This window comes from Thunnus albacares, chromosome 22 (assembly GCF_914725855.1).
Source record: "Thunnus albacares chromosome 22, fThuAlb1.1, whole genome shotgun sequence".
Taxonomy (NCBI): Eukaryota; Metazoa; Chordata; class Actinopteri; order Scombriformes; family Scombridae; genus Thunnus; species Thunnus albacares.
Genome location: NC_058127.1, coordinates 22,317,165 through 22,334,874, shown reverse-complemented (window position 1 = coordinate 22,334,874; position 17,710 = coordinate 22,317,165). Strand labels below are relative to the sequence as shown.

General features: G+C 38.9%; 1 protein-coding gene across 4 annotated transcripts in view; it reads right to left on the bottom strand.

Annotated features, from left to right (window-relative positions):
- Positions 1–17,710, bottom strand: part of nrxn2b (neurexin 2b) — a 714,140-nt gene that overhangs the window by 471,214 nt on the left and 225,216 nt on the right. For all 4 annotated transcript variants that reach the window (XM_044341047.1, XM_044341046.1, XM_044341049.1 and 1 more), the window contains one exon: positions 3,735–3,752. In XM_044341047.1, coding sequence (XP_044196982.1) covers positions 3,735–3,752 — 18 coding nt within the window. The remainder of the gene's footprint in view (positions 1–3,734; positions 3,753–17,710) is intronic.

The following is a 17,710-nucleotide window of genomic DNA, read 5'->3' as shown; positions in this document are numbered from 1 at the left end:
TGAGCTTGTTGGAATCAAGTAGTAGGCACACAAATGTTGCCAGTGTGTTGTATTAAGCTTAGCCAGAGCCATGGGCTTAAATGATCACTTCCCAGTGTCTGTCCTTTATTTTGATATCAATAACTCTATATGAACATATATCCTTTAACATTTGCTGGTCAAAGTTTCTGCTATTTAAGTCACTGTTGTGTTTAAACACAGTGAAGCATAAAAGGGCATAAATGGTGCCTCAAATGGAGCAAATGAGTGACCATTTAATTGTAGTGAGTTAAACTGGTTCCCTGTGGTAGGGGATGAGAGCTGGATGCCTTGAGTAGTAATTATCTCAGGTAGCTATCTCATTACCACCCTCCTCTAGTATGTAAATGTGGCCACAGGCTCGGGTGTTACACTGCAGATTTGCTATTTTGTTGTGCTGTTCTGAGACCGTGCTGGTTATCACCAGGAAGGGAAAATAACTGAAGCACCAATTATATTTCCGGGGAAAATGGTTATTTTATTGTCTTGGTTTCCACATTTGTGGCTGATGTATAAGACTTGTTCAATTAAGTAGCCAGGTCACTGTGATCAAACAGAACACTGCCTCAGTGTGCAGCATTATAATAATCAAGGTGAGGAAAGGAATTCATAAATTAGGAAAGTTAGGAACCATCTCAATGTTTGCAGCAGGCCGCTCCTCCATGTCTGTATTATCTCAGACTAAAGCAGTTTAGGATACATAATGAGTTTCCCAACTGTGTATAAATACATAATGCCAGACTTTGGGAGATGTAAGAAAAAAACTAAGGCTGAATTAAAACAAATAGCTTGAGGCATTGACACATTTTGTGGGGGGCTGTCTTACTATTGAACATTCTGGAGGGGGGAAGTGGAGAAAAACAATATGTTCTACTAAGTGCCACCCTCCACCCAACACAGAGCCTGAATCCTTCATTGTCTCTTCCAAATTTTGGATGTGTGGTTCACTGATCATTCTTGGTACCATGTGTGGAGAGCAGGCCAATCCCAGTGCAGCATCAGCTTGAAGAGGCTTCTGCTGGCTCTGACTAGCCTGGGGTTGGCATTCAAGGGAGTGAGAGAGAAAAAAGGGAAAGAGCGATGCTAATCATCTGAGCGGTGGAGAACAAGGCTTGAGAGAGACAGAGACAGACAGATGTACACAGAAAGATGTCCCTGTCTCTGCCAATGCCATTTTTGGAGTCAGAATTCAGCAAGAGGATAAGGATCTCTGCTCGTAGTCTGCCTGCCTGCCTCTTCTTCTAAGGGACAACAATTACCTCTGCCACTACCTGCCTCAGAAGCCTGGCAGTGAAAAGAGAAATCTGACTGTCTACAAAAAACAGCAATATTAACTTCCAGCAATGATATATTTTGCAACACTGATTGTCATATTCTTTAACTGGTGTGGAGCGGGATGTGACATCTGTACCCATGTGAGTTTCAACTGCATTTACTGAATTTTGAAAAACATCAGGAGAATAATGGAGTTGTGTGCATATGTGTGCACTGCAACACCAAGATCTGGCAGTTTTACACCACTGATCCAATAGAAAACTTTTGCATTACATTTAGGCCAGTAAAACTGACTGGACAGAGATGGTCCTACAATAACAGATTGACTGACTTCCTTAATGTACATTTTGACTTTTGTACTGTAAATAAAAAAACTAACAATAGTATTTATTAATTAAAACTTCTACTGTGTTTGAAAAATATCTACCTTAGTGTACACAATTATTGTGTTAATACTGGTTCTTAAGGAGAACATTAAGAATCTATTATTTTGGACTGCAGTGCAAACTACTACTACTGCTATGATATCTATTATCATCATCACAATTATCATTATACAGTGTGCACTGCTCAGAAACCATATGCCTACCAGCACGTGGCCATGTTGAATTTGAAGACTGAGAAAAACACCTTGTCCTGTATCTCAAAAAAGAAAGGAATTATCTCCCTCTTCTTTACCCAGTGGTCTTAATGAAGATGAAACTCGATTTGCATTGGCCTCCCAGATCAAATTTTAATTAGTTTTTTGTTCTCCTCTCTGGATCTTGATTCTTGCAGGGTGGTAAGAAACGGGTGTGGTATTTGAATATTCGTTCATACTCGGCACTGCACCCCGGGGGTGAACATGTCCTAAACCAAAACTCCAGTCCCCACTCCGTTTCCAAACAAAATGCCACATTAGTATTCAGACAACATCAGATCTCTAGGCCAAACAGTCTGGACCAAGCTTAACAAGCAGACACACACAAAAAACCATTTACTTATAAGGATCAGGAGATATGCTTGAATTATTACAGCGTAGAACTCATAGGGGAAATTATACACCATGGGATTGGACAAAACCTTATTATCATCATGACTGCATGTTTTTCTCATTGCATGCCACACATTCTGCTGTGCCGTAGATTACTATTACAAGTTCATAATGCATAGTGGGTGCTGCAGCGAGACAAAGCTAATTATTAGAAGGCAAGAGATAACACTGACACATCACTAAAGCAGGAGTTGGCTGCTGCAAAGTGCTGTGAGCTAGAGTTTTTTAAACTCTATTCATCTAATTTTCCTGCTGTTTGTGTGAGGTGTTGATACGTCCCATTAGTCTGTCCATCTCATCCTCTACCCCAGTCCTATCCCTCGCTCATGTATTTCTCCCCCGCTGATTCCAAATGCTACGCTGATAGAAAGTTAGCCTACTGTGACGTGTCAGCATATTTACACATAAAGCCTCTGTTTGTGTTTTAATAAATGCCTAAATGGTCCACAGCATTTCAGGTCCAGTACACCACAACATGGAAGATGAAATAAAATTTGCCTATAACTTTCCACATAAGTTACATGAATGAGAAGGTCATTTTGAAAATTAGTACAATGTGGAAGAGTTAGCAAAAAAGAAATGAGCCGAAAATAGTTGTGAGGATTTGCATTGTATGTCTGAATTGCTATCAAAAGTCCCATTTAAACATGGGAAGCACTCAACCAAACCAATGGAAAGTCTGATAAATGTAGCATTAAAAAAAAAAAAAAAAAAAAACTTGAGGCAGATGAATAATGGGTGAATAAAAATTGTACAACTACACACAGTCTTTTACTGAAATCCATACCTCTAAATCTGAGGCACTACATCTGAGACACTACATGAGCCACTTTCACAAACTTCATAAACTTAAAAATGAGAAACAACTCACTGAGCTCTGGATTTTTATGAGGCAGTCAGTGCCTTATAACAACATTGTACAGTATGATATTACTGAAACACAGAATGGTGTCTGGGCTCCCACACTAACTAGTAATTCACAAAAACCGTCTACATTTGCACTGGAAAATAATGCCTATGTGGCTCCCAAAGTGGGGGCTAAGAGTGATTTTCACAGTAAACAATGGAAAATCCCCACATCAATATACAGTACAAACAAATGAAAGGTAATGTAGTAGGCAACTTGAAATGGCTGCAACGCATAAAGAATAAAAATACAAGGGAAAAACAAAGGCAGAAAGAGAAAGATTTATATTCAACTGTTCGCTTCATTTTGCACACCAACTACGGTTAAGAGATAATTGGTGGTTTTGTTTGTATGTGTGCGTGCATGTAAATGTTCACACAAACCTAACTGCACTGTATAATAAAGATGGGCTGGAACCACACATTTCCTACGGAAGCGAGGTGAGTGCATATAAAAGAACATGCAAAAGATAGCAGAAATTATGGAAAGAAGTCAACTTACCAACTTGAGATGAGTCACCTGGAAGAGAAGAAACGGAAAAGGGAAAAAGAAAGGATTGATCAGTTCAAAGGTAGTCACGACAACATGAGATATAATAGCACAGGGAGACTGCAATTAGCATTAGATGTCTACTATAGTGCTAATCCACACATAAGCCTCAACACAGAGCTGCTAATTGTGATGATAGAGGAAAACGACTACCAGGGATGATCAGAATGCAGCATTCATATTATCTCTGTAAAAGCAAGTCTTAAAAGGTCAAAAAAGGACCTCTCAGGCAACAGCTAACTTCTTGACATTCACTTTCCAATTCCCTCTATTCTGCAAATAACGACCCCTAAGACTCAAACTCATTAAAATAAGACATGTTGTCAGACACTTAAACAAACATTCTTCCTAACTGCAACTATTCATGTTTTATTTTTTACATTTTACCACCAGTTTATCCAATTAAAAGGTTTTTTCACCCCCAAACAAAACCAAAATAGCCAAGAGAATAATGAAATTAAAACAGAAAGAAGAAGAGGGCAACCGGTAATGAAAAAAAAAGAAATCTGCATTCATGCAGTAGCATGAATAAATAGTAACTTAAAATAAATAGTTATTGGTTGAACAACATAACAATACACATTGCTTTCTGCTTCTTGTCACCTCCTGAAAAAATAGCATGGCACATCAACCTATGATGGTTCAGGCAGACACCATACACAGAGTCATAGCATGATAGAGTAAGACAAAGAATAAGTGGTAGGGAGTGGTAGCAAGTTTTAAAGAACTTCAAAGCCAATATCACCCCCATAGCTTATTAACAGCCCTGTCCCTACTCCTTTTGGATTCCTTCCAATGTTCAATAAGTGATTCAAAAAAGAAAAAGAAAAAAAATGTTTTAATAAACATGAATAATTTTCATCAAAAATATTGATCCGTGCTGTCAGGCCATATTTCTAATTAAGGATTGGAGCTGCTACATCAGTTGGCAGGTGTTAAGTATTACAGCAAATATACAGTTGATCAATGTTGGGGTGGAGAGTCCATCCAATTAAGTTATGAAAAGCAACTTTTCTTTTTTTTCCTCAAGGAAGCTGTACACACAGAATTCTGAACCTGCTGCAAAATTTGGGGATGTCTCAAGGAGTACTCTGTTGTCAATGACCTGTCGAACATTACCATAGTTGCATAATTTTCTGGGAAATATGTGGAAAAAGCAAAGCACTACTGTACTTTTTAAGAATTTCCTTTCCCTAAAATGACAGCTAACATTGTGAGTTGTGGTTGAAGATAACAGATTAGTCAAAGAAAACTGAACTGCCATGTTTTTTGGGGTTTTTTTTCTCCTTTTGGTTTATGACATTTCAGAGGTACAATATGTTTTGAGGGACACGAAATCAGAGTATCTTCCATAATATTGCATTAATAAATAAATCAGTACAACTCTAAAGAATGAGTCTCTAAAACTACAAACTTAAAAAAGTGTCATATTGATGCACTGAGTGGGAAAAAAATATCACACTTTGTTTTGTATGGTAATAAATGAAATCTTTAAGATCATGTTAAGGTTTTTGTTGGGTTTTTTTTTTTGGATCTGTGTGTTTGAAGAATTTCCTTCAAGACACACAATGGAAAAGGAGTCTCACTCAAATGCACAGTGTCAGGAAAGGGAAATTTACACCTTAGCTCACTGAGCTGCTAGTTAATTCCATTTTATTACTGCCAGCCATGAACAAAGTAGGCTGCCATCCCTACTGGCGAGATGGCTACCATTCTATGTCCAAGGTGAAAAGAAACCTCTTCAGTCCCAACACATGGGGCAGAATAGGAATCTCGGCCAGAGCAGATGGAGCACAGGGCACTTTGCCTTGCGGTGCAGGCCTTGCTCTTGATCTACAGTTCAGGCACAAGAGCTGAGGCAGAGCTTAAATGACCACAGTGTTGAATGAAGGCAACAGAAGAAAAGGTGCCAGAGGAATGTTCGCAATCAATAGGCCGCAGTCTCCCAGGCCGTGTTTGTTAATATCCTGGATTTTGACAAGGATATCTCCAGCTCCCAAGTGCTATCAGCTGCACCTTGCTTGCTCAGGCATCGACAAACATGCTCTTACACATGGGGGTACAGCCAATGACGGGGACAAGGAGGAAGTGAGTGTGTGTGATAAAAGGGAGCTAAGATAGTGGAATGGAGCAAATGAAGAGATAGTTGGTCAAATATAGCTCATCTATCATGCCTTTCCACCTCTCCCAGGCCACAGTGAGCACACCAGAAGAGACATAAAGATGTACAGAGCAGTATATGTGGTCCCATGTAATATCATGTCATGGCAGCTGTGTACAAATATAAAGTTATGGCAGCCACGCCATCTTTACAGTGTGGGGCGCAGAGCTGGGATGACCATGTTTTATAGATGATATATCATTCTGGAGAGCTGATAGGACCCAGGGGCAGAGCTATAAAGTCTCTAGTGACCCCTGTAGTATAGTAAATAACCCCAGCTGGATGCCAGCAACAGTTTGTTGCTCAGTATTTCATGGAGGAAAGACATTGAGGCCAAGGCTGTTGGTTTTTTGTAAGCCTGTCACCTCTTCCACACACAATGTTTTTACACTGTATGATACTCCTCATTACACCAAACAATGCATGAAAACTTTTTGTGACCATAATGCCATCATTGGAAAAGCAAGCTGGAAAATGACCCCTGACCGGCCTCCCCTTTACTTTTTAGCAGTTCAGTCTCACAACAGAGAAGCACTGGACCCTGTCTGCTGTCGATTTACTTTCCATCTCTTACCACCACTCCACACTTCTCTCAGCACTGCTTGGCTGTCAACCCTTCTCATCCATAAATGTGGAGCAGGAGGAGTGTGGAGAGAACATGATACACTTTAAGGAGTGAGACGCAGGACACCAACACACATATACCAAAGAGGAATAATACAAGAACACATTAAGAAGAAATACATATTTCAGGTAAAAACCAAAAGCAAAAAAAAGAGACACATAAATAAGTACAAACAAATACATGTGCAAAAATAAGACATTTATTTAAAAGGTGCAATGAGTAGTTTATTAACCGAAATTGCTAACTATTTTGAATCCTTTTTTTTTTTCAGTTCCTTAAATGTGAATATTTTCTGTTTTTTTTACTTTTATGACAGTAAACTAAATATCTAAGAAGACATTTGAGGATGTCACCTTGGGCTTGGGGAAACAGTGATTAAGATTTGTCACCATTTTCCCCCAAATCATTTTATAGACAAATTGATTAATCAAGAAAATAACTGCCAGTTATACATATTTTTTTAAATCATTAGTTTCAGCCCAACAATTAATAGCTTTAGTTATTAGAGGCAAAAAACTAAGTTCAGTTTGCTATTATGTAGCTTACTGAGACTGGTTAGCTTATTTTTAGATTTAAAATGAAAAACTTCTATTTTTTGTCCACTAGAAATCAGTGATACAAGTTCTAGATGTGCTAAGCACATCCCGTTACAGCCAAAACATTTCTATTTTTCATTTCTATGTAAGGAGCTTATCCAAGAATTATGACAGTCTGACCCATTGCCCTCATGTCTGGATCATAAATTTTCCATTGTAGCTTGAACTGAAACATGGCTAAATTAATCTGTGGTTTGATTATATAAACTGCTATTCATTGAACAAGGGGATTGAGTAGTGGAGGAGGTGTGTCTCTCTCCATCCACAAAAGTTACCAATTTGTCAACAGAGGTGATCTTGTGACTTTTGAATCTAATGTTGCAGAACCTGTTTTTATTGAAGTTACATCATGCCTCTCAGTTGGGGGAAGAAGTGTAATTGATGGAGTTATTTACTGTGCACACAATACAGATATTGTTTTTTAATCAAAGGTTATCAGATCTTCTCCAACTTATATCAAAAGGATATGTTTATTATCTCATAGGTGATATCGATCTGTTCAAGAAAGAGAATCATCCACAGACCCAATTTCAGGTCTAAGATAGCAAATATCTCATGGGAAAATGTTCTTCATGGGGAAGATCCCGAATTAGCCTCAAATTTTATACATGTATTTGGTTTATTGAACCAGTGTTTTCAACTCAAAAAGACAAGAAGAAAGATGAATGCTGATTTAGATAAACCTGGGTTTACTTCAGTTCCTAAAAAAACAAAAAAAAGTATTTTAAATCCAACTCCCCTAAATTTAAAAGAATATATAACATATACAAATAACTTTGTGCCTATTTAAATTCAGAAAAAAAAAAAAAATTCTCAAAAGGACTTTAAAGAATCAACGGATAATATAAATCCAGGCCTATATGGAACATTATTAATGAACTACTAAATAAAATATAGAGAACACCATCAGGCCCTGCTTCTCAGTTTCAAAACGGAGATAAACTGATTAGTGATAAGTGTTCACAGGTTGTTACAAAATGAAAAATGATTTCAATTCTTTCAATGAAAGAAATGGGAAATAAAAACTGAATATATGTAGGAAGTGTTTGTTTCTGATTGTAAACCAATAGCAGGGTTCATGAATGAATCAGAAGCCATTGGCATCTTTTTACATTTTGAGCTCCTTCTTTGCTTTAAAGCTAACTGTGCCCACAAATATACATCATTTATGCCTTCAGGGCTGCTACTTCTGAAAAATGCATATGAGACACAAAGACAGAGAGACAGTGGGGACATCAAGAACAACATATTATGAATCAATGAATTCAGTCAAAAACTCCAACTCAGAATGACTCTTTCTTGAACTGTTTCACTGTTAATATTTCACCCCCCCTACTCTATCTCTCTTGTACTGTCTACTGACTACAAACAACAGCTAAAACTGGTGAGGTCCTTATTGCAATGTGAACACAGTTATTAAAGTTTGATAATACTGTGTCAGTGGTAACAATGTAATGCTTCAAGAAGAGTCTTCGAGTACAGTGAGCAAAGTATGGAAATAGAAAAGATGATTGTGCATTTACTGAATCCCCAACAGACTCTAGGGAAAAATCTATACGCATATTTTCACACATAGAGGTGACAACCTAAGTGCTGGAATGACTTTGTGCTTATTTTCCACAACGCTGAGCAAACAAGGGAAATCTGCTGGCATTCTGCCTTGATCAAGATCTTATTACTGGTGGATTTCATCTAATAAGCTAAATGGATAGAAACAGTACGCTTCTCACACCACTGTGCTCTTGAGTTGTGCAGGACTAAAATACCCTGAAACTACATGCAAGAGGGCCACCATAGACAGTGATCACCTGTGCATAGTTTACATTATTGAATACACTCTCAAGTAACAGGAAACTTTTATTGAAAACCAAATAAAATGCTATCCTGGTGTAGGATGGTAATCATACAACTAAACCCCCTTAGATAAAACAAAAAAGATTAAAACCTTAAAAAAAAAAAGTATATATTTCCAACTCTAGGTATTCCACAAAACACCTATCAATGAGTTTGAAAGCTGACTATCCAAAATTAATATTTTTTGGTAAGAAATAATAATTATAGACAGCACAGATTGCCCGTACAGCACTGGCAGTGAAGGGGACAAAATACATATCAGGCATGTAATTGATGTTCTAATTAACTATCTAAACAAAAAAGTGACAACTAAAATCCAAATAGAAAGTCAAACAACAGCATATAAATTAAGCTGTACAGTGATTACATGCCCTCCATTTATTCTTAATGAGAGATGAGAGGAGCAATGGGTGTCATTCACAGAGATGGAGACTGAGGCTTCCTCTTAGCTCAAGCTTTTCATTTGCCAACATGAACATGAGCTCTATGCCTTCCACTGTGGACATGCGCATGGCTGTGCTAGCTATCATGACAATTTCAAAAGAACACTTGATTTTCACAAAGGTAAAATGTCTGCCAAAGCAGTGAGTTTAATGAAGCTCATCAGCTGTGTTATACCATATAGGTTCCTACTGATGTGTGGTAAAATGTTACCCAAATATCATGCATAACAATGAAGTGAGAGAATGATTCAAACTTATGGTACACTGACTTTCAAAGTGGTGCATTTGAACAGGGAATAACATCATTCTTGAATAAGTGAAAGGATAAATGAAGATAAATTCCTGAATGTTAGTTCCCATTCTGCCTCTTTATCTCTGCTTTGCTGTTTCTCTTTAACAGTCTCTCTCTACTGCTTTTACTGCCCTCGCCCCTTTTGGCAAGTTATTTTTCAAGGCTGGAGATATCCTTGGGTGCAGTGAGAGTCTGCAGACTACACCGCAGTCTATAACACTTTTCAGGATAAAAGACAAGTAATAGTAAGGCACTTTTCTGTAAGTGTAATTACTGCAAAATGATTTATGTCCTTTACAGGGTGGGTCATCTCAGGGAAAGGTTGCCTTCATTGAAAAAATTTATTAGCCAGCAACTCTGATTCACCCCATAGAGTCAGTGTTTTTAAAGGTTAGACCAGTAGGCAGAGCATGCAACTTGCTCAGTATGCACAACTAACAAATTAGCAAATTTTGACTACTTTGTCAATAAATTTTAATTCAATTATAATCGTAATGTACAAATTATAATTGTAAATTTGTAGGTAGAAATCACCATTTTACCCCCCCCCCATGCTACCACAACTCTTCAATGTTGAAAGAACAGGAGAAAACTGAGATGAGAGAAGGCAGAAAGCAAGCCCTGAGGCGCCATCATTTTACACCCCAGAGGTGGGCTGTTGTTCTTCATAGAAAAAAGGAAAGAACAATGCCGTGTTACTCAGGAAGCAAAACCAGATAACTTCTTCCATGCCGAAGCAGTGTTAGATCTTTCTGATCACTTAAGGATGGAGTCCTCATTACCCTGGGTTCAGACCTCCACTGGGCATCAAGTCTGCTACTGAGCTGGTCTGGGTGGTAAGAGGAGAGTTTGGAACAAGGGCCCCTCTGCCAATACCACAACCACTGTGGAAAGCAACCCTGCCCTGTAGAGGTCTTCATGGGTCCACCTGAACCCTAGGACCTGAGACTAGACCTAGGATCCATATGGGTTCAGATCCATGTTTTATACAGTCAATTGGGTCTGGGTTGGGTCCCGTTCTGTTGCCATGGATACGAGGTCTGTTGAACATTATGTGTAATATCTGAGTGGATCCAAGAAGACCCGGCTGTGATCACACAGCACTGGTCAGGATGAAAGTGCTGTGTGTGTGTGTGTGTGTATTATAAGTTGCAACATTGTAACATTAGAATGAGAAAGCAAAGATGTGCTATTAATTATATATATATATATATATATATATATATATATATATATATATATATATATATATATAAAAAACACTTTCTGAACCATCTCTGGAGTAAGTGTGGGCCAGGAAATGAGGTGAAGAAGGTCTAGATTAAAATTACAACTTCATTAAGGTTGTTAAGGGAACTTCATCATAATGGTTACCATAATAACCACTGATCTTGAGTGTGAACATTGAGTGTCGGTTGGAAAAAGGAAAACAAACTGCGGTCTACTATGTTAAAGTCTGACCCATCCATCCACCACAACGTCCTAATTAAGTAAACTTTGTCACTCTATAAGAATGTCACCTGACTTCCTCCTTTGCTCTCGTCATAATTACTAAGGCTGCTAGAGGGCTTTGTCACATGAACATAAACATCACATTTCACATGTTCTATTGTGAATAATGATATCATAAAAAATATAAGTAACCACAAAAAGAGATAGAGCCAATGTGTACAAATATGAATCCAGCTAAACAAACAAGTATGCAAGAGATGAACAAATGAGAAGCAGGATTCAAGAGGTGGCAATACACAGTTGACAGATGAACTGCTGTTTCCCTAAGCTTCCTCTGTGTTTGCCTCTTGTCAGAGTCTGACCACCCTACCCTAGCCCTGCTTTTCTAATTGTGAGGGGCATGCAGCTCGTTAGAGCTTTCACCATACCACCAGCAAACTCACAGGATTATTGGATGCCAGATTCATGATTTTTTTTTTATGTGTAGCATTTACAGGAATCACTCTCTTTCACCCTCCTCTCTCCCTTACTCTGCTTCAGGAGTTTAGAAATTCCTTGAAGCTTTTGATCATATTCCAGGGTCATTACTGGAATCCCAAGCAATCAATTGGGGTTAAATCCTATGTGCCTCCACCACTGCCAGTCCAAGGGAGGAAAACAAGTGGGAGAGGGAGACTGTTAATCAGCCCAGCTTTGCCAGAGACATGAGGGCGGTTGTGAAGAGTGGAATTTTGGAAATAGGACAGCTACCCTTTAGTCTTTTATGTAGGCTGTCTGTGTCCAAGTCCTAATTATACAGTAAATAGCTCCCATTAAACATATGCAGTAGCTCTGGAGCTGTTTGACTTCTTGTAAGTTGGAGGAAGATCTAACTCTCACATTAAATATTTAGGTATGGTTAAATCATTTGATTGCCATTTTGCTTAGGGGCCGCTGGTGAAACTTTTAAGATGTGGGTGTATGTGTTTATTCACATGCACAAAACACCACTGTGTTTCTTCTTGATGCATGGGCAGCATCATGTAGAGTAATCTCAACTCCAATTAGGTAGCACAGAAATCAGAAAATTTCTTTGTTGTTACAATGCTTCTTGGCAATAAATATTATACCATTGGAAAGCCTGTTTATTTCCCTTTTAAATGGTGCAACATTTGTAAGGAACATGCATTTGTGGGATGAGCAGCAGAGCTGAGTATGTGGGTTGCGTCCATGAAAAATTTGCCAAATCTTCTCTGCCAATGCCAAACAGCTTATTCTGCCATTGACTCTTGTTTGGTGGATTAGATGATTGAAGTTTGAAGAAATAAGACATATTGGTAATTTAACAATTTATTCATTTAACAAACAGGAGCCTCAGTAACGTGTGGAAGAACCATACACAGCCACAACAGCCTGGCACCTCCTCCTCATGCTGGTCACCAGCCTGGTCACACACTGCTGTGTGGCATCCCATTCTTCAACCAGCATTTGACGCAAGTCAGTCAATGTGGTTGTGTTGGTCACTCTGGCATGAACAGCACGCCCAAGCTGATCCCACAAGTGGTTCAATAGGGTTGAGGACACTACTGGCAGGCCATTCCATCCTCTCCACTCCAAAATTCTGGAGGTAGTCTCTGATAAACCCTGCTCTGTGGGGCGAGCGTTGTTATCTTGGAGGATAGAGTTCGGTCCCAGACTGTGGAGATGTGGGATTGCCACTGGTTGCAGAATCTCGTCTCGATATATCTCTGCATTGAGATTGCCTCAAATGATAACAAGCCTCGTTTTTCCAGTGAGGGAGATGCCACCCCTCCTAGCAGCCCTATGAGACCGGAGAATGGCTGCGTGCAGCCTGTTCCAGATTGTCTGGGCAGGGAGCCATCAGCCATATCATCCTGCAAACCTTGACTGCAAGTCTGTAGAAGACAGCCTACAGTACCTAAGTGCTGACAAGGTGAAGAAACGGTCTTCTTGGGGTGTCGTCTTCTTGGGACGCCCATTTCACGGCCTGTCTCTGACATCCCCCGTTACATGGAACTTGGTCTTCACTTTGGAGATGGTACTAGGGCTCACTCCAAATAATGCCGCAACTTGGTTTTACGGAACACCAGCTTGAAGTTGCCCTGTCGCATGGGCCCTATCCAGATCAGTCAAACATGGCATGCCGATTCTTGAAGCAGACACCTACTGACCACTGTAGCAGGGCCCATGCTCACAGGTGCTGCCAATCAGGTGCCACTCAGGTACCTGGGGGTACCAGAGGCTCAAAACAAGAGTCAATAGCAACAGCAAAATAAGCTGTTTGGCATTGGGAGAGAAGATTTGGCAAATTTTTCATGGGCACAACCACATACTCAGCTCTGTTGCTCATCCCACAAATGCATGTTCCTTACAAATGTGGCACCATTTAAAAGGGAAATAAATAGGTTTTCCAACGGTATAAGATTTATTGCCAAGAAGCACTGTTACAACAAACACAAAACACAAATTTCCTTACTTTTTGTGCTAAGTTTACACACACACACACACACTCACACACATTCACACAATCACCAGCCACTTCATTAGGTAAACCTGTGCAATCCAATACAACAGCTTTGCCATAAATTCTACATCCACGAAGTTTATACATTTTCAGTTTTTGTTGACATTGTCAGAATGGTGATAATTCTACTTAACTACTTTATGTGATAATTATGATAATTCTTTCTTTCTACTTTATGTTTATTATTGAGGTTGTTGTGGGTGGTGGTGTACTGGAGTGCACTATATTGAATGGTGTTCCTAATATTTTGTTCACTCTTAACATACATGAGGGGGGGCACTTTTACCTTATAACACTTTTACCTGCTCGGGTGAATCAACTCAAGCAACCTAAACCTTTCGTAATTATTAAATGTGATTTAAATCTTTGTCTTACAATTGTCGAAATAACATCTACCAATATTTAACCATAAGAATTGATTTTTAGTTATTTTTTTTATCCTGCAGCAGCCAGAGGAGGCAGGAGAAAGCACTATTGTCAGGTAATAGTGACACAGTTGAGTGACTGGGCTGGGTTGATAGCTACAGTGGTTTTCTGAGGAACCATTGGTCCTTTGGACCCCCAGTGGCCAGCAGGCTTGAGTGGGTCTCCCCAGAGAAAATAAGACTGATGGGCGCTACTCTCATCATAGCTCTGTTTGAGTGCATTGTGGGAGAGAAGGACATTGCAGTGGCTAAAAGGGTGGAAAAATAATAAAATGGGTTTGAGAAGGAAAAATTGTGTTTCCTTGTATGAATATAACAAAGCATATGTCAGTATGGGGCGGGTGGGGGGTTCTGTAGGCAGTGGCTGACTGGTTACTTAACTTTAGTGACTAGATGACTAGATCTAAATGATACTGTGAATATGTACCTTATGTACATATACAAGGCAGTTAATTAAACAAGTTAGTTAAACATCTGACGTCTTTCTGTGTATTGTTGCAGCCCTTTTTCAAACTCAACATTTGTTTCTACTTTTGATCAATATAGAACTAATGAGTATTCAGTAAGGGTAAAATGGCTTTGACCAAAATTCACAACATCTGTGTACTTCGTGAGGAGAGCTGGGTGATTCCTCCAATTAGAGCAATTTTGCATATGTCCTGTAAAAGGTTGCTTCTATAAGTGTGTGTTTCAATCCGTCATAGTGCAGTTATTTCAACTGGCACACCACACATCACGCTTCCTGCGCATCCCAGTGACCTTGAGGGTGCTCTTATGTGATGTGACATGGTACCTCTTAGTGCTTGAAGTCCGTGTTTGACCAATGTTTCACACAAACACATGCACACGCACACACACATACACACACACTGATCCCCTTCTTCTCGTGCGTCTGCACATCTCTTTCCTGGACCCCAGTCCTTGCTCTAATCCTCTGGACTCGATGCTGAGGCTGCAGCCTGGTAATTCACCAAATCCCCTTCTGCTACCCTCAGCCCATACCTCTCCTCTGATGTCAAGTGCTCCTTGACAGTACACACACAAACACACACATGCTTACAGCATGACAGACACACCCACATATAAACATAGCAAACACACATTAAGGCTACATACTACATGTACACAAAACAAAACCTCTAACAAATGCCTCAATATTCAATTTTCTCAACTATCACCATGAACACTACTTTATTGGTTTGCAGTGACTGCTTTTACAGGATTTTTAGTTGACAAAGTGTCAGTGTTTACAGCCTGCATAGCTTAGGTCTGCTTGTCGCCTGGTTTTCTACAATGAACTCCTCTTTACTTCTCCATTCTCAAACCTGTCACTAAAAAACATCCACATTTGATCGCTGATTTCATTAAATTCTTTATTTCTTGCTAAACACCAAAGTGCTCCCCAATTTGCCATTATAGAGCCTCCACAAGAACAATGTGTAATTTCAGCCTGCCATTGAAACTGTCTGAGCGCATCTGTCAAGAGCAAAATGTGGACACTAAACACTAAATCGACTTGAAATGTTTTTCTTTCTTAGAAATGGAGAGTACATACAAAGATAAATGATAAAATGGCCACACCAAGAGGGATATTTTCTGCTTCTCATGTCATCCACACTTTGGTATTAAACTGTCAATCACATCTTGTAAGATTACCGTTTTCATCTGAGAGGACATCTGTATTATGATAAAACAAAAAGAAAAATGTATTGCAGTAGGAAATATGGTGTACAAAACAACTAAGCAGATATAATTACTCTATAAGCATACTACATACAATAGACAATATTTTAAAGTGTATTCTTGTTCACTCTGATGGCATTACATGATGTAAAGTAACTGACATGCTTCAGAATTTGTGCATGAAGCCTTTTGAATGGTTTAATTTTGTTGGATATCTGTATGATCAACAGGTTTAATCAGTTCCTCAGATGGATATGGCCCACAGGCTTCCTGCTCATTTGAAATCGTTAAGGCACCTGATCGGGGGAATGAAAGTCATAAGCGATTCTACAAGATGTCTGCCAGAGACTCCTTAAAATGTCGAGCCAATTGTACAAAAGCAATAAATGGAGAAATTATGGGTGAACTTGAAAGTGAGGTAGAGGTGGAAGAGGAAAGAAGATAAAGGAGAAAGGGAGCGAATGAAGAGGATGCATTTAAAAGGGAAAATAAAGGATCTGGCACAGTGTGACTTGTCTATGCATAAGGGTAAAATAACGATATTAAGGACACTTTGAAGGCTCTCCTGGATCCAACAAACAGGCAACATTTCAGTATACTTTGCTGCTTTGTGAGGGTTAAGAAGGGTACTTTATAAATGCTGCAGTGGCCCGCTATCAAGGCCCCCGCTCTGTTCCTTTATGATTAGTGTGCTTGTTCTCTTAGATGTGACTGGACTAATGCTGTAATGCTCTACCCGAGTTAATGGTCTGAGGTTAGTGTTGCCAAGCCCTGCTGCTTGATTAAATTATTCACTTAATATTAGTATTAGTTGATTAATCTACCAATTAATTGGCTGGGTCAAAGTGATTGTTACTGAAACTTTGTGTACGAGCTGACTTAAAAATGGTGGTGGTGTTATTTGATATTCACTCAGTGTGGACATGATGTTGTAAACATGCTTCCTGGAGCTGGTGTTATAATAATGTAATGCACATATTTATTGAAACAAAAATTCAGTGTTAGAAGTGGTTTCCTTTATATTGCTACACCCCTTCCTGCTCAATTAGTACATAATCAATTTATTTTTTGCATATCAAACACTATCAAATACTTAGTTGACAGGTTTTTAGATTTTTTTTTTTTTTTTATACAAAGAACATTGCCTATGTCAGGTCGGAATCAAAAGACTACAAGTTTTCACAGTGGCAATAAAGTGTTAAAACGTTTTATTACTGGATATAAACATATCAAGCGACTGCTACAGCATAATCTGTGTATCTGTTGCCCATATGCATGCTCACTGTTTTCCATATGCAGATATTTTTTTGCCAAAATGTTAGAATACTTACTGCTGCTCCTTAGAATAATTCTGTCTCAATTCTTGGTTATCTCTGCGTGTTGTAACTCCACATCATAGATGTCTCTTTGTGAAGGGAACCATCTTTGTCCTCATTTGTCAAGTTTAGAGAATCAGCATCAGCACAGAGTAAGCCACCAGGATGGAGTGGGTCAACATGGCGCACATTGCAAAAGACTGCCCAGAATTGGGCAGTTGATTGGGCAGGTGATTCTAACAGTAGTAGTGGTAATAACTGCAGGTAGTTATTACCACTTGACTAAAATTATGTTTTGTTTTTGTTTTGTTAATATTCACTAAACCTGTAATAAACTACTTGACCAACTGTGTTTATAGGAAGTGCAGCTATTGAGTGTGTAATGTTCTAGATGGAAATAGTGGATTTAGCCATAAACTAAATCCTAAATCATGAACTAAAAGTGCTGAACATACTGACCATATATATTTTACAGCCAACATTTAACCATATAACTGTCACTGCAGAGCAACTGACTGTTTAGAGAAGTTATTTGTCCATATCTTATATGTACCTTT